At 38.1% G+C, this 18,106-nt stretch overlaps 1 protein-coding gene across 1 annotated transcript in view; it reads right to left on the reverse strand.

Moving 5' to 3' along the window:
- CFAP58 (cilia and flagella associated protein 58) overlaps positions 1 to 18,054 on the reverse strand; it is a 58,429-nt gene extending 40,375 nt beyond the window's left edge. The window contains exons 1-8 of the mRNA XM_010168336.1: positions 18,046 to 18,054; positions 15,783 to 16,064; positions 10,559 to 10,707; positions 8,600 to 8,756; positions 6,346 to 6,540; positions 4,129 to 4,266; positions 2,328 to 2,487; positions 528 to 610 (exon numbers count right to left, since the gene is read on the reverse strand). Of these exons, the coding sequence (XP_010166638.1) occupies positions 528 to 610; positions 2,328 to 2,487; positions 4,129 to 4,266; positions 6,346 to 6,540; positions 8,600 to 8,756; positions 10,559 to 10,707; positions 15,783 to 16,064; positions 18,046 to 18,054 (1,173 nt within the window). The remainder of the gene's footprint in view (positions 1 to 527; positions 611 to 2,327; positions 2,488 to 4,128; positions 4,267 to 6,345; positions 6,541 to 8,599; positions 8,757 to 10,558; positions 10,708 to 15,782; positions 16,065 to 18,045) is intronic.
- Positions 18,055 to 18,106: the final 52 nt, after the last annotated feature.

Below are 18,106 nucleotides of genomic sequence, written 5' to 3' on the forward strand. Positions count from 1 at the left end.
AGGAATGCCCATAAACATGAGATGCTATCCTGCAGTACAATAACCTTGGGCTGATAGAAAACAATCAGTATGAAAAATGGACCTAAAAGCAAGGATTAGTATTAATACAGCCTGCCAAGCTGCTACATGGTGCATCAACATTTCAATTTGTTCTTTTACTGGCAAACACTTAGTTTGCCTAAAGTAATATTAAACTTCATATGGTACAGAGTGTAAAAGCACAGATGTAATGAACTCTTTAGACATCAAATAACAGGTTTGTAGTAAAGGTGAACACATTTAGCCTTTTTTAACTCTCTGATGGTTTATATGTTAAAACTTAGAAATCTTTTGTATGTTTATGGGTACTAATTCTATTTCAGTGCACAGGAAAGAAGCAGTGTAGGCATCTGTTTAAGGAAGTCTGAATGCTTTACTTAATGTTACTTATTCTACAACATTTCTGTGTTACTGTGAGCATTTAAAATGCAGACATTTCATTCTCAAGCCATGAGATTTGTTTATCAGCATTACCAATGCAAGCTCACCTTGCTTAGCATGTTCTTTTCCCTCACAAGCTCACCTATAGCTTTCTTGTCAATCTCAGCTTGCTTTTTGGCAGCCTCCAACTCTAGAGAAAAGGAGCAAAGAGAAGAAATGCTAGGCTCAAACTGTACAGCTGTTAAAAATGCAGAAACACCTTAGTGGACTTTTTAAAAAGCCTTAACATTACATGAACAGTTCAATTAGCTGTGACAAGGTTTTGCAACCTCAGGTATCAGCTAATGATGTTAATATTTATTTGGGTACTTAGAAGAACTCAGGCACAGTAATTAATGACATAAGAACTTATATTTGGGGGTTCAAACCAAGATACCACAAAGAAGTTGTATTTTCAGAAATCATGGAGCACACTGAAAATCAGAGCCTTTTAAGAAGCTTCAATGTGAGCATTCAAAAATTGAGACACTTTCAAAAACAGGGACTTTCAGAATTATTGTAATCTATGTGAAACCCAGTTCTCCTTTGAAGCAGTGAGATTCTACTGGCTTCAGTGGAGTTAAAACTCCTTGCTAGAGGACAAGATTAACATTGGACATACACTTTGAAAAAGATATTAAAAATCGGAGAGATGTGTTTTCACTGTATTTTAAAATTAATTAAAACCTGCTACACTAACACTGCAACTCAGGAAATGCAGTACATTGGAGTGCTAAGGAGTGTCAAATATTGCAAAAAGACATGTTATTACTAGCCTTTCTCAGGCATTCCAGTACGGATCTGAATTTCAAAGTTCTTCTTTCTAGTACAGAGCATGACCTTAAGCAGTACTAGCAAAACGCTTGTGGGAAAGATCTTCCACCCTCACAGAGATGCATGAAAAACAGACACAACTTTCCATAAATACACTTATATGGAAGGATTCATACCTCATATATACAGTCTCTTCAAGACACAAGCTAGAAATGAGGGAGAGCAGGGAGAGGCATTTATGCCAGTATATATCAACTTCAACTAGAAGTTTCTAGCAAAGGGGTTTTTTCTGCCTCAGAAAGTGAAGTCTCATCAACTCAAATATCTTGCCAAATTCATAATATTATTTGAGGGGAAAAAAAATTATAAAACTGTTTTTTTTTTCTGAAAATCACTGTGAAAATGTGTCTATTTTTATTTCAAAGTATATTTTATTTTAATTGCATTTTAAAGTTAAAAAAAAAGTGGTTATAAATGCTCAAAAATACCCCAAAAGTTGGTTTTTAAAGTTAAACAAAATATTTTTTTAGACCCAAGGCATTTTCTTCCAAAATTTCCATTTGGCAAAAATGTTGAAAGTTCCTTCTTAAAGTTTTCCAGATCTGCTAGGAAGTCAAAGTCAATACTTAGACAGTTCTAGTATCCACATTGACCATCTGAAGTGCTAAACACACCAAAACCAAGTTTATCAGCTGACTTGCATGTATTCATTTCCAGGCTGTAACTATTCAACAGAATCAAAGTAGGTAAAAAAGTATGTCCTAACCTCGTGTGATTTCAGTAAGGTCTCAGATTGCTTCTCTCTCACAGTTCAGTGCAAGAGCAATGAAGGTGCATTGGCAATGACTCTCTATGTCACATGGCATAAATGGACACACCACAGAGTTATGTCTGGTGTATTTTCACCCCACATATGCTACATTATAAAAATTCTGTAAGCCTACATGTTTTCTAAAGTGCTACTGTAGATTCCAACTGTCATTTATACCATCGCATACCAGACACTAAAGGAGAGTGACCCTAACAGGAAGATGTACCCCGAATGAATAAATTATGAAACAGAAGACAGATCCACCCATCAGTTAGTCACCTACCTCTCTCCAGTCCAGATATTTCATTTTTTAGGGTGTTTCTCTCATGTCCTGCATCAACTTTTTGTTCCTCTGCAACACGCAGCTTATTCTGGAGAACATCTCCTATTTTGTTCAGCTTTGAAATTTCAAGGCGCATCTGAGTCACTTCATCATCTCTGGCCTACAGAAGAGCAACAAAGAAAGGGGAGAGAACGTATCCACAGAAAGAAAATGCCTCTGTAATTGTTATGTACTTATTCCATTAAATTCCAGAAGCAAAGGTGTAAGTGCTGTGGGTCACCTGAGAGAAGATAATTATCTAATTGAAAGATATTTAAAATAATTTAAACAGAGCCAGATAGGGCAAGGAAAATAATAATCAAATCTTATGCTTTAGGGCTGAAGATGATCAATAAAGAATCCCCAGTTGCAAATATCACATAGCACTACCCAATTAGTCCTGCAGATTAAGCACAGGCAGCTCTCATTTCCTTTGAAGTATTAGGGACAGTGACTGTGATGAGAAAGATATCTGTAGAGTGGCCTGATTGCGTGTCCCTAACAGCAGGTATCTGTTATCCCTGTCTCTTTTGTAACCTATGGCTTTAAAGAAAAAGCAAAAGGTACAGTTCATCTCATTTGCTATACAATCAGAGAACAAAATAATCAATCAAAATTCTGTATAACCGGTTACCAGGAAACACAACCAATAATCACAACAGAAATCAGTCTCTTTCCTTTTAAGAAGTAAATATAACTTCCTCATATACTTCAGTGCTACTGTTAGGTTTTACAGCCACCACAGACTACAGTGTTCCACTCACAGCCTCAGATACTGATTCTGTGAGATGGAGAACCTTGCTATGTGAGTATCCTTTGGGAGGATGTGAATCTCCTCAGTTCTTACTGACAATCACCTTCGAGAGATTTATGAATATTTTCACAGTTTGGGTTGCCCAACACCATAGTGAGGGCACTCAGCACACTGCAGGATGAAACTGCAAGCACAGTGCCTACAAAAAGGGCATCTCAGATTATGACTGGGGTTCTTATAAGTTTTAGCAACTGGCTTAATCACTAATTGGGCAATATCTTCTATTTTTTTGTTCCCAGAAATCCCTGTGCATGACTCTACAAGTTCCATCAACTTTTCTTGAAGTTAGCATAATATAGAATCAAAATCCTCCTTTTGACACTCTAAAGCCCCAAATGTAAGTTACATTTGAACACAGTAAACAATATACGGTCAGGCAAGAAAACTATTTATATCAGAAAGTAAACACCATCTTGGTTACTTATATTTAACTTTCCCAACTAATACTGTGGTGGAAAAATTTTAGTGTTGGAAGCAGCTCCCTTCAGTGGAAGCCATCCAGGACACTGTTGTTATAATTTATTGTCATTTTTCAATGGGTTTTAGCAACATTCAGATTATGTTAATCACTGTAAGAAAGTAAGTTGTTGCTCTTATCTGAAGATCTCACAATTGAAAAAAGACCTTCTGCTTGTGAAAAGTACCATGCATCCTTTATGAACAGAGTGTGTTGAGCATTTTGGTTTGTGTGTTTTATGAGACACAGCTCATCAGCAGGACAGGTGATGCACTGTCGGGTGACAAGGTTGGAGATTGCACCATGGTACTGTCACAGAAAGAATGGCACCCAGTGTCAGCTAGATCTATGCCTAAAAACTCCTCAGATTTCCTCCAAAACTACCCACAGGGAACTATCAGTAAAAGAACTGAGGTCACCCCTGTCCCAAGTGGTAAGACTGTGGTCAGAGCGATATAGCTGATAGGATGTGTGCACCTTCTGGTACTTACTTTCAGTTCTGCTGTCTTCTTCTGGATGTCCTGCATCACCTCTTCAAACATCACGCTGTGCTGCTCACTCTCTTGCATGAGCTTATTATTTTTCATCTGCAATTGCTCAAGTTCCTTACCAGCTCTTTCACTCAAGATCTGTTTGATTAAAGAACAATCCTATTAATTCTTTTTAATCTCATTACAATATCCTCATATACACGAAGACAGAACCTTCCATCTCCCCAGGAGATAAAAGCTGCTACAGATTGTTGTCTGCTTAAAATCCACTCTTCATTGCTGATGAAATTACTAATATGAAATATGATACATGTTCATATTGACTAGGGGAAATGAGAATTTTTAATGAATAACATAGCCAGTGTCATTTTTTTCTGGTAGCTTAGCAGGTCTCTCTTGCAGGTGGTAGATAAATATTTTACTACTTGTTAAGCATTTGGCAAGCATCACATAACAGAGCAACTCGCTACATATAAATACTGAAAATTAATATGAGATTCAAATTACTTCAATCAGCAGAGGGCAGGTGATCTCTGATTCTCAGCAAGCAAATCCTACATTAATATGCTGATAATATTTCTTTGAGTACACAGTTTGCTGAGACCAGGACACAACCATTTTCCTCTCTAATTTGTCTTCAGTCAAAAGCCCAGGACAGCAGTTTCATGGTTTCTTTGAAGAACATATACTTCAGTATTGGAGCTGCTAGTCACTTCTTCTGCTTGATGGGACTTCCCCTAACAGACATTGCTCCACAAGTGAGGAATGAACAATCATTGTATTTTTCACTTCAAGCATGAATGTGTGATAAACTGATGAAGTCAGTATGTACCACGCCCTTAACAAACATTAAAGGAAGAGAAGTGGAACTTCCCTCTTCTGAATGCATGCAGAAGGAAAGACAATGTAAAAACAAGGAATACTGTTCCTGTGTTGCAGATGTCAGGATAATGCTGTGTTTCAGGCAATTCTTTATTGCAATAGCTGAGTCATCTTCCCTTGCAGATCTCTACGCTGACTCTTCTACAGTTGGATAGCTTGTGTTTTGGACAGACTTTTTGCAAAAGACAATGCATGGCCTCCACAGACACCTTCAAGCCAGCACAGGCAACAAAGTCAGTGCAGTAGCCTGGTTAATTAGCCTAGGCACAGCACTTTGTGTGAACTATTGGTTTCCAGGATAGTTTGGACAATTGAATGCCCCTAAAATCTGTACTTTGAAAGGTTGAAAGGGACTATAGAAAGGAGGAGGAAGAATGGAACAGAACCAGGAATTATAGGCATCATATTTAAAAACAATGTGATTGTCCTGGCAGATCATGAAGCTGCCCTCAAAAGCTGCATCAAACCAGTGATATTCAGAGAAATACCAAGTCTTCTCTGTATCTCTCTCTATGTGAAGTATTTTACTAAGGCTCTATGTTGACAAAATATTCTCACAGACTTCTACCTTCAGAAATCAGGGTCCTGAAGAGAAGAAAAAGCCATAGAAGTCATAAATTTACAAGATACACTCAACTCCCAAATAAGTTTCCCTTGAGCTAGAACTGTTTTACAGTGATGAGATCTCCCCTGCCATTTACTGAAATTGCTTCTCTGAGAGCTTCTCAAAGTCAGGGGAAATGGACTGAAAACCTGAAAATTCAAGCCCTTGCAGAACACTATGTTAGGATATTTCCAGATAAAGTTTTTAGAAACAGAATGGGGAAAATCAATCAAAAAGGTGTACGAAGACAGTTCTCTGCCCTTTCACAGAAACTCTTCCAGAAGCTTAAGAGGTAGATAAAAATTACTGTGACAGAGAAGAAAGAAGAGGTCAGAGGTAAAATGATTTTACCAAAGCCATTGCAGACAATCAATGGCAAAACTGGCAACATACATCAGAAGATCAACCTGGCAGTCTCCTGTTACTATCATGACATCATCCACACTCTTCACAGACTTTGTCTCACTTGCTGTGATCTTTTCCAGATGATCTCTAACAATATTATTACAATCCTCTACTGATCTCTGTGAGGAAATCTATCTGAAATCTGTCAGCAAGCTTTACATATTTATTTATTAGTAAAGTAATATTTATATAAAAATAAATATTTATTAAAATTTATTGACTTAAAATAATCTCCCTCTCTCTCCCTTCATGAAAATCCATTTTCTTCTTATTTTGACATCTGACCCTAATCTCAGACCTGATGAATATTATTTCATGTACCCTACCTTCTGCTCTTTTAGATGCTGCTCCATTTTCAGTTGTTCCTCTTTGTTCCTCTGTATATGTTGTTGTAAATTCTTGATCTCAGCTTGCTTGTTGTCCATTTCAGCTAGAATGCTTTTCAGCTCCTTTTCCATTTTTTCCTTCTTCCGAGCCTCTCGTGATGCCTCATTCTGATGCAGATGGATTTCTTGCTGAAGCTAAAATAACAGAGAATACAAAAGTTTAAGTTCTGCTGCCTTTTATTCAGGAAAACAAGGCCTCTCACCTCTCCTTCTACTATGCTTGATTTTGAAAACAAGAGCTTCTATACTACTGTACCCATTACTACATGGAATATGACACATTTTCTCAGAAGTAAACATGTTCTCTAGTGGCTGAAAAAAAAGTCCTGTATGAGGGAACCTATTTATTGATGACAAAAATTTGTTAAGCACCAGTCAGTTCACCCACACAGAAGGGTCTGATACAGTTCAGATATAAAAGCATTCCTCTGGAGATGCAGTGGCACAAATGTATTTTCAGTTGTAAGTTACTTGTAAAGTGGTACTTTCTGAATCCAGCCTTAAAACTAATTTGGGCTTGATGTTGTATTGGAAGGATTTTTATTCTGATTTTTCTATCTCACCAGCAGAAACACTTACTACACTGATAGTACAGGAAAGAGAGAGATCTCAGACCGGTGTTCATTTTCACAACTGCTCTCAATCTTTCTGCTCTCAAAAGTTCCTCTGTGGGAACTTTGAAAAAGAAGCTTTCTCTCATATTTAATAGACTGTCTTGTGAATTCTGCTCTCTCCCTCCACAAAAATGTGATGGAGCAGAATCAGCAGAGAGGAGACACAGGGGGTTGATCCACATGGAAATATTCAGTTCAGCCAGGGACAAGCAATTGAAAGATGTTCTTTGCTTAAAGATTCCTCTTCAAATGAGCCCACAGATGAAAATTTGCCAGAACTGACAGGGTCTGCAACAGGATCTTCAAAAAGACATTGTCATTTAAGCAGTCTGAAGTGGAGAATAATTTCATACCGGGAGAATGGGAGGTGGTTACAAATGCTGTAACAATCCCCTAAATTTATGTGCTGATGAAGTGAGTATGAGAAGATAAAGGTTGTCAAGATTCAATGAGTTTCGATGGGAGTTTCAATCCTCTCTTCTCTCCTTTGCCCACAATGCTGTCAGAAAAGCAAAGATTTATATTCTTTTGTAATACATTCCCAACCACTTGCTTTAGAAACAGAAATTAGTTCTGTGCATGAAACCTAGGCTGATCATTACTTTCCTATTTGTGATTATTAAAAACCTCTAAGCTAAGTGCTGCTTCTATCTCTCCTCTGTTCTTTAAGTGTTCTTTCCTTCTTTTCGTTTCTCCCACTGTCTTGCTCCAGCCCCTATTTCTATTCTGCTTTAAATTCTTTTATTCCTCATTATTATGTTTTTATATTTTAATGTATCAGATTTCTGTATCTCATCTTCCATCCTCTTCTACTTTCTCTCCATTCAGTAGGTATCCCTCTGATCCTCAGTCTTCTGTATCTCTAGCCACTATATACTTTTAAAGGAAGCTATACATATTGATCAGTAAGAAGAACTGTCTACTCATATGGTCAGAAAAGCAGAGAAATTAACTTAAAGAGGAGACAAAAAATGTAAAGCTGAGATGGAATATGACCAGTCTCTACAGACATTGAGGAAAATTATTTAAGCTGTAAAACAGTAGGCAGGAATCAGTAGGCAGTGTGAAGAAGAAAGTAGGAGGTCTTTAACCATTAGAGAAGTGAGGTTCTGGAAAAGCTTCCCATAAGAAGTAGGAGAGAAAATAGCCTGATTCGCTTTTACGTCAGAATTTGATACATTCTTAAAAATGATGGAATGGCATCATATAACAACCACTACCAACAGCAAGAGACTTAGGATCTCCATTCTAGTTCTATGTTCTAAGTGGTTCTTTGAAGGCATAAGGATTTACAATGCAGAAAAAACACCACATCTCCAGCATGAAAGATTACTGTGATTCCAGCAAAGGAACCGTGGCCTCATTCAGGGTGTTGGGAAGCTACGGAAGCAGGTGGTACATGAGAATAGCCTAAAATTAGAGAAAAAATCATTCACAACAGACTCCTTTCTGAGCGCTCCTGAAACTGTTTGAGATGTGAAAGAACAGGTAGTAGCACACTAGTCAATGGAGATCAATTGCAAGAGTGGAGAATGGTTCAGGACAAAGCCTAAAATCCCCACCTGGTGATCTGTACAGACCTGCATAATGGATTGATCTGCCTCATTTTTTGCTCTCTCTGTGTCCTGCTGCTGCTCTGTTGCTTGAGTTAGACTTTGACGTAACTTCACGACCTCTGACAACAGTTGGTCTCGCTCCTTTGTTATCTCTTCTTTAAGTTTTAGCAAATCCTGGATACTGGAAGCAAGGAAATAATAGTCAAGCGGTGTCACAGGCCATTTCTGTTCTTCCTCCTATGCCAGAGCAAGATCTTTTGTGAGAAACAGGAGTTTAAAAGTAATTTGTTTCATTTTAAACTCCTCTTTTATTAAGACTCTGCTGGTCAATTGAATTATATGCTCTACTGTGATCGTAGTCACTGTCAACATAGGCAGCTTTAAAAGCTAACCTAGTCCAATAAATCAGTCTTGTTATATCACATCCTCATGGGTCTGAAGAAACCTTCAGTTTCCCAAAAAGGCAGCAGGGAACAAAATTCTTTCTCCTCTGCCCCCTGCAAAATTACTCAGGGACCAACAATTTTACATCATTGTAACCAGTCTCTCTCAGCTTACCTGATGGGGCAGCTAACTGGGTTCCCTCTTACGGCCACCTAATGGAAAAATAAAACAGACTCCCTGCTTGGACACCTTTACAATCTGAAAGAAAGTCCAAGCAGTATGGGTTCAAGCTCAACCCTAAAAACCAGCCTTATAGTTCTAAAAGACTATAAGGTTTTCAGCCTGCAAAAGAGTTGCCTAGTCCCATGGCTTTCTCACTGGACAGAGTATTTAAGCATGGAACTGGAAGGCAACACAGAAGGAACTTTAAGAAGAAATTGTAAGTAAGCAGGTCTCAGCAGCCTGGGCAGCAGCTGGAAACAGCAGGAGTCAGGTCTTGGCCAAGTAACAGCTCCTGGCTCTGGCAGGAAAATGCAAAAAGCAGCTACAGACAGAGGCCTTTAGGGAGAGTTATGCTAGAGGAAGGCTTAACGACCAAGCTTTGAGATCCAAGAAAACCTGTTACACATGTCCAGAACATTTCAAATATAAAAGGTGAAGGAGTGGATTTCTCATGCATCCAGGTAGTTTATGTGTTGGCACATTCCTTGGAGGGGACATGTTTGAGCACACTAAAGGCCTTGCTCACAGACACAAGTCCTGTTTATCCAGTCTCAATACACAGTGCATGTGAAGATGAGTATGTCCCATACATACCCTGAATGCATAATATAAATAAATACCTTACACAGCGTGAAAATTTCAAGCCAGAAGCAGCTGAGCCAACTGTCTGCAATCTCGATAGAAAGTGCACAGCAAATAGGGTCAATATATTTAATCTCATCTTTGAGTTTACACTTAATGTTACAGCATAAGCACAGTCTGAGGACCTGATACTACAAACTCTAGCTTTTGGAGGGCTTTTGAGCAGCTCAAGAGGATCATTATTATTTGCACACTCCAGCAGCTATCTCCCCACTTGAGACTAGGTCTCTCTACATGTTCAGTAAAAAAAAAAAAACCCATAGTCTTGAAAATGTATAAATATAAAATGCAAAGAAGAATACAAACAGTGATAATGCCTTATAAAAAATCTGGGAACAAAAGAGAAATCAAGTCTCCTGCTTCCTTGATTTATCTACTTGACCATGCTGCCATCACATGTAAAAATGTTGACAGGACCCTATTCTCAAAGACAGAGTTTGCTGAAATGCTAGTCAGATAAAACAATATGACAGATACTGAGAAAGTGCATAATATTGATTTTTATTTGATGTCTCAGCTTAATCCAATGCTGAATGAACTCACTCAGAGCCTGATTCTGTACTTGCTTACTGCATAAACACGGAGACCAATAAATGTGCACTCATGAGAAAAGTAAAAGGCAGAAAAGACCCATCTTTCTGTTTTCCAGTGTCTTTGTAGCATCTAAATGGCAGAACAAGGTGTAGAATGAGAGAAAATCAGATCAGGCTTTCCTCCTCCTTGGGGCAAACGTACTTGTACTCCTGTCCCTGGGATAGTCCAGATCCTTCCTCCACTAATTTAGTTAGGCGTGCAATTTCCTCTTGCAGTGAATTAATAGTGTCCTTTGCTTTCTGTTCCTTTTCATAGGCTGTATCCACCATTTTCCAGGACTTTTCAAGCTCCTAGAAACAACATGGAAAACAAGTACACAAATTAAATTTGGTTGAAAATTAACAACAAATTAAAAATTTATTACCTTACATTTTGGTTAATTAAGAAAATAGGTTTTCATGCCTTTTTATGCTTAGATTCACAACAGCTTTCTCCACCAGCTGTCTTATTTTTTGTGCAAGAGCATAGCAAATATTTTGAGCCATTCAGGCTATGACAATTTACATTACAAAAGCTCTAATACATTTTCTTTAACACATAGATCTGAACACTATCAAATCTCACTCTCTGAAGTTTTGGTCTTGTGAGTCCCTCTAATACCTAAAAATTTACTGAAATTCAGTGCCCACAAAGGTACCATCTACTTAAATAGCTCACTTATGTCTGTAAAAATGTTACTAGTTGTTATGACAATGAACATTCAATTTGATTTGGTTGAGAAAAAGATATTACTCTGGGCTTTTCTCCCTCTTTGTTCATTTTAAGCTGTGAGGACCTAGTGTATTTTGATTTTACCTATATATTTAGATAAGCCACAATTATCCAAATTTCCACACATTATGGAATTATATGAATGACAGACTCATACATCTCTCACAAGCCCAGGGTTTGATATTCACAAACAGGGTAAGGGAGGAAGGTTCACTTGATTTTTTAACTTTCTCTGCATCTCCCTCCCTTGAAACAGATCCTTAAGAATCACACAGCAGGCTTATTCCTTGGCAGGTTCAAACCAAGCTCCTACCAGTTCTGGAATCCTGAGCTAAAAAAATGCATAAATTCAGAAAGTGACTGGACTGGAAGGAAAGTTCCCAAAGACTCAGTAAATAATGAAGACATTACTTTTGACACCACAAGTTCCTGAGCTGCAAAGCACAGCATGATGTCCTCTCTCTTATGCTCTTTTTTCAGCTGGCTCCTGGTGGAGTTCTGGACTTGATGGACTTTTACAGATTCAGACTCCAGGAGTGGCTCTGCAGCTCTACATTAGCTCTAGGGTCTCCCCAGGCAAAGCCAGATGGAAGCATCACTACATCAGGCCATAATATCCCTTCTGACTCCTACTTGCATCATATGAAAATGGGGCAGGAAAAAAAAATTTAAAACATCTCCACAATGAAGAATATAAAATAATTTAGTTTATATAAAATTGTTTACAGCAGTTCTTTATTGAAATTCACATCTCTGGTTCTAAAAAACCCTATTTAACACTAAGCTCAAAATGATGGCACCTATATTATGGTATATTGTTAATATATTTATCGAACTATTTTAAATCAAATAAATGTAGTACTTTTAGCTGTTTACTGCCTAAATTAAAAATGCAAGCTATTGAACTCGCAGAAGTAACAGGTTACCAGAATTTGCTGAAAAGATAACAAAAAATATAACATCTGTAGCCTCTTCAAACTGGTGAGGGAATATATTTTCATTTTATTTATTCAAATGGTTCAGCATATCCAAATTTGAGAAACCATCTAGAACTTAAAGACCAGGAATGTGTGTTGTTCTTTTTTTTTCACAGCCTATTAATAAAGAGTTAAACAATGGGCTTTACTTGTTCAGAAATTCTGAAGGAGATTATAGTCAATTAAACTCACTAGCTACAAACAGTACTTTCATTACTTAATAAATGACTTTTAGATCAAAATTTAGTTTGAAAAATGTGCTTTTCATTTATGTATCAAGCATATTTAAACAGTTTAAAATATTAAAGTCAATTTTTACCTTTTATACCTTTTCACTTCTAATTTCCATTTAAATGCAGCAATGATCACACATAAAGTATTAAGTATCATCTAGTAAATAACACATTTTTCATTCATTATTATCTTACATTAAAATGTTTAATTACAAAATTCAAATAAATGCACACTAGGCTGAAATAATGGCATGAAGAATAGTGTATCATATTGCCTAGCAGAAAAATGTAAAATATATCTGTAAATAAATATGTTTCAAATTTGCCAACCAATAAGTGGCAACCAAACTTTCTCTAGAAAAATGCAAATGGAAAATAAGATTAAAGCTGATGACTTAAATCAGAGTTTCCTGCTGGCTGATTAGACTGTGATTAAAATTGGTGAATTAAATCATTATGATTGGAGTTTTGGGGGATAGAACAGGTGAACAAAATCAATATGCCCTCTGAGAGGTCTTTCTGGCTTCAGCGATTATTTTGTTCTGGTGAGTATTCACAAAAGTGATCCCCTGAAGTCAATGAAGTCATTCAGATAAGCAGTGATTTCAGGTCACCCTAAGCTGCTTTTTGAACTTTATCTTGCTTTTGATGTGTAAAAACAATTGTATTGAAGCTGTATTGATAAAACCAATTTTTATCAATAAAGTTAACAGGCACAGATGATGGCCCCATTAATAAGCAAAGTCTAAATAAGAATTTCCTCCAGACTTCAGCATCAGCAAAACTGGGCTTTCATTGTAGCTGTTTCTTGGTTGTGTGTTTTACTTCGAATAGTGGATCAACAGATTGCTTCCTGTAACTTCAAAAGTAAAGAGGAGGAAATTTTGGATGGTGGAAGCCTTCATTGAAAAAATATTCACACTATTCCTCAGTGGAGAGGAGCACTAGGAGAATGCAGAGTGTCGGCATCACTGGGTAATTGCAGTACATGGTTAGATAGGTAACATGCATTGCAGTCTACTGTATAATTAAAGACAGAAGTACACTAGATGTTTGCAGTTAGAATAACTCAAAAAATTTTGGAGAGGTGCTGGAACTCTGGAAATTGTAAAGCAGAATTCATAATGTGTGACTGCCTTACTTTATTTTCATTAAATACCCCAAAAGATCACGTCAGTTTCACTGCTCAGAAACTGAGAATTACTTAAATGTTTTCTTAGGATATTGGATTGATACTCTCAGAAATTGAAAACTTGGTAATTTCAGTCAGGGCAGTACAAGCTCCTATAAATTCCCCTTCTGGCATTCTTGTAGTGCAGCCTGGTGGATCAGAAACCCTGTCAATGAAAAAGAGAATTGTATTCCCTTGGTGTTCAGCTTGGCCCTTTGCTCCTTTGATATGACTGTAAAGAGCAGACTATTACGTCCGGTTTATTAAAACTACAAAACAGAGCACTGAACAACCACCAGAGAGTTAACAGCCATTGATTATTATTGACCTGGGTCCTACCAGCCACTGATCTGCATAGTTAACCCCTGCCCCTAAACAAATCCTACTGATGACAACCAGGCTTCCCATGGAGAAATATTTTGCTTCTGCAACTTTTATCTGTATATGAAACAATGACCTAGAAGAGGAAGGCTGTACACCTGTTACCCTGATGACCCATCAAGTCACCAAGATTTAGGGCTTTAATTTGAAGCAACTATACCATTTTTACAGCAACAGCCCCACCAGGATTCTCCTATCATTTGTAAATAATTAAACAGTGGAACAGATTGTTTGTTTAATTTAGCGCTGAAGAATATCATCTTTGCTATTTTAGCACTTGAACTTCCCTCAGCTCTTGCCTTGGGCATTTGTGAAACACATTTTTTGGATGTTAGTAAAATGGTAGCAAAATATTATAGCTGTAATGGAACTTCCATTCAGAAAGGAGAATAACATGAAATATGAAGGGTATACCAAACAAAACCCCAAAACATGACAGGAACATTTTAAACGATATCCAAATAATTCCTGAACATTTAAGGGAAAGACTAATTCTCATAACAAACTAAAAAAGTATCAGTGCTGTTGACTTGGCCCACAGCACACCTCTAGAATTGAAATTTCAAATGTAGGGCATTGCACGTTATTTCTAATAGGATCACATTGTCACGCATCTTTCTCACTACAAAATCTCTTAGCTGGTTCAATGGTAGGTGGTATTGTTAAGCCATACCTTGCCCAAGCTTCAAATTACCTGCTGAATTGGCAAGGCTCTTGTATTTCCTACTCATCTGCTCCTCACTGTTATGACATTACTAAGACAATGTCTCATCAGCTTGAGAACATCCCGAAGGATTGCCTCTGCTGCTGTTCGCACTCAGACTATTGTCATTTAATAGCAGAAAGAAATCATTGCAGTTCCTGACAACCACCTACCTGGTTTTGATTAAGCAGCAGTGAAAATCAACAAGATTTTCTGTGCAGTTTTCTTCCTCCTTGAGGATGGTTTGAGCAGTACTATGGGCTTGCAAGCTGCAGCCACAGGATGACAGCACTGCTATTTATATTTATGCTTGAGTTTATTTTCTTCACAATTCTAAGGACTCGAAACATCATTTCAAAGAACTTCTGTTTCTGTAGCGCTCATAGATCACTCTGGATTGTTACACGGAATTTATTTCACTGGAACAAAACACTTTCTTGTAAGGCATGGAGGTTTCTCAACTAAATGCTAAATTAAAGCCTGTCTAGGTACCACAGTCTAAGCTTTTAAACCATCAGAAGTAAAAAAGTTCAAAATACAGTCTTCTGATCATTTGGTAGCTTTAGGTTTCTTGTAATCAAACTTCACTGTAAGGCTAAAAATATTGACTGTTTTTAGCTAGTCAAGCACTTTGATTTGACAGAGTTCAAATCAATAATAACAAAGAACACATCAGAGAAAATTGGTAAAATCACATTGAAATGCTGTATAGGATTCCTTTTCAAAAACACCATGAAACATTCATTTATATGAGTTGATGACACTTCCCTGGTCTACAACCCATATTTCAGCAAGTGAGTAGATTTTTTTTTTATGTTCTGGCAAAAGTTAACATCCAAGAAGCCCTTCAAAAATATTAATGAATTAAAAACTGTATATTAAGTTGAAAATGTGCTATTTTACAGAGGGAAAGCTTAGACAAAAACTATTAGTGAGTACTTGAAAGCTGATGGAGTTGGTTCAGTGCAAATAAACAGAGAACTTGACTGGGATCTGTAAAAATACTAGGCTGAGGAAACAAAGCGATTGGTAGCAAAGCAAAGGTTAAAGAACTGGAGATGCCAGCTCTATACTTAGTCATCCAGCTAGTTCTCTACATAGAATAAAGTGTTATTCTAGATGCTTTTCTTATTACCATGTTTTTCATTAACAATTTGCCAATCATACTTCATTCTATTCAAAAATTTACCGTCTTCATTGATGATATAGTTCCACGATCATCTTTAGAGAGCTTTGTGAGTGCAGCTACTTTAGATGAATTCACCACAAGCTCAGCATTTAGCTCTCTGCATTTCTCCATGAGACGCTTTTCATTTTCATGAGACTTCTTCATAACAGCATGGAGCTTCTCATATTCTATTCGGAATTTTTCCAGACCTTTATCTCCCTTAAGTAGGTTGATGACTTCTTGGAAGTCTTTTTCCAGTGCTTCAAATGCACTTTCTTCTAGATATGGTTTGCCAGACTTTTCCTAAATGAAATGAGATAGATAATCAACAAATAGGAGGAATTCAACATCTCACTTACAACACCAGAATATAAAAAAAGCAATATACTGAGTGTGTAACAGCTATTAAGAAATCACAACAAAATTTTCTGAAATAACAGTTCTCTTGCTAGAGTATGATGTGTACATTGCAGGCTATTTTTCAAACAGATCTCCCCCGATTTTATTGAAATAACTCGTGCTTTAACAGAGTTCCTGTAATAGTGTACCACAACTACATTAAAGATAGGTTTATAAAATATCATCATTGTGATAGTGTTTAAATAATACGTCAACTATTCAGGAAGCCTCATATTTTAGCCTCAATTCTGCCCAGGTCTCTACACTCTAAAATCTGATTAGTTTATGCTTTCTATGCAGATACTGCCAGCAAATCACTTGCAGATAAGTGTGCCTGAAAGCTCCAGTAATACCAATGCAAGCCAATCCTTCCTCTGTAGGAAATGCTACTTTAAACCTTTCACAGGGGACATTTTTGATCTAGCTCAGTTCTGACACCAAATTTTGCCAGCTCTGTTGCTGGACACCAAATTTCACCAATATTTTTCAAAACAGCTTAAAATAAGCCTCCATTACAGCCTTCAACAGAACACAAGCGGAGGCAGCAATAGCCACTGCTCAGGAGTTAGCCTGATCTGCTAAGCAGCAAGATAAATCAGCTCACAGGGTGCTTGGTGCTGTCACAGATACATTGCTGCCATTACTCAAGCTTGCTCAAAACTGACTGGAGTGTCTCTACGCTGCAATCTGATGTCTAGGTATATCCTTATAATAATATCTCAGAGGCAGACTCACTTGGATAGGAAAACAGCTCTCCTGTTAGCACTGGCAGCGGATGAATGGCGAGCCCCCCCGACAGAGAGGCAGCGAGAGGCACAGCTCCCACAACCTTAAAAATCTGCCCTCCTATCTCCCCCTCAAACCAATGGATTGCTGTTGCAAAAATGGTTCAGGCCCCTACTCAGCATTTGAAAATAAACAGTTTAAAGGTGAGAACATTCAAAATGCTAAAACAAAATAAAAATTCTGAGAGCAAAACGACACGTCTCATTTGTTTCATTGTTTTTTCTGGGGGGAGTACATAAGCTACCCAAAAAGCCTGAAATTAAAAGGGTAAAAACAGACAGACCCTTATGAATTGAAGGAAAGATCAGGCCACACGACACACTGAGGCAGAGGCGCTGGCTCCAAATCCGCCCCTTGCCAAGGCTCTGATTTGAGGGGTTTTTTCTCTCAGAAACTTCAAGGGGAAAACAGCAGACGCCTTGAACGTTAAAAGCCTCGCTGCTGTTGGCGTGGAAGGGCATTCTGCGCGGCATGGCCGAAGTTTGGGGCATAACACCTTCAAATCTGCTCTGGCGCTCACGGCAACAAATTTGGGTTCTTCACTGTGAGGGTGGTCAGACACTGGAACAGGTTGCCCAGAGAAGCTGTGGATGCTCCTCCCTGGAAGTGTTCAAGGCCAGGTTGGATGAGGCTTTGAGCAACCTGGTCTAGTGGAAGGTGTCCCTGATGATGTCAGGGGGGTTGGAACTGGATGAGCTTTAAGGTCCCTTCCAACCCAAACCATTCTGTGATTCTATGATTCTATGATTCTTCTTATTTCATCCTCCACCCCAACACCAAACCTTCAGTTTTGATCTGGTTTACATTTATGATCATAAACAGAGTTAAAAGAAGAGCAGTAACGGCATACAGAGGGGGAAAAAATCACACCCTGTTCTTAAAAGTAGCAAGTGTTCCGAAAATTTAGGTGTTATTACAGCCTGTGCACAAGTAGCCTAATCGCTCCTACTTTCAACACAGCATCTAACTGAGCTCTGCCCACAAAAGCAGCTCAACGCGTAAGTGTGGTATAGAGATATAGACGATCCATAGACGATGTCGTCGGGTTTATTCTGAGGTACAGCGTTTGTCCTGCCCAAAAAACGCGGGGGTGGCTCACCTCAGCCATGCTGCCGGCGGGCTGGGGGCCGGCGGGCCCGGGACGGGGGTCGGTCCCGGTG

This window comes from Antrostomus carolinensis, unplaced genomic scaffold (assembly GCF_000700745.2).
Source record: "Antrostomus carolinensis isolate BGI_N321 unplaced genomic scaffold, ASM70074v2 scaffold46915, whole genome shotgun sequence".
NCBI classification, from domain to species: Eukaryota; Metazoa; Chordata; class Aves; order Caprimulgiformes; family Caprimulgidae; genus Antrostomus; species Antrostomus carolinensis.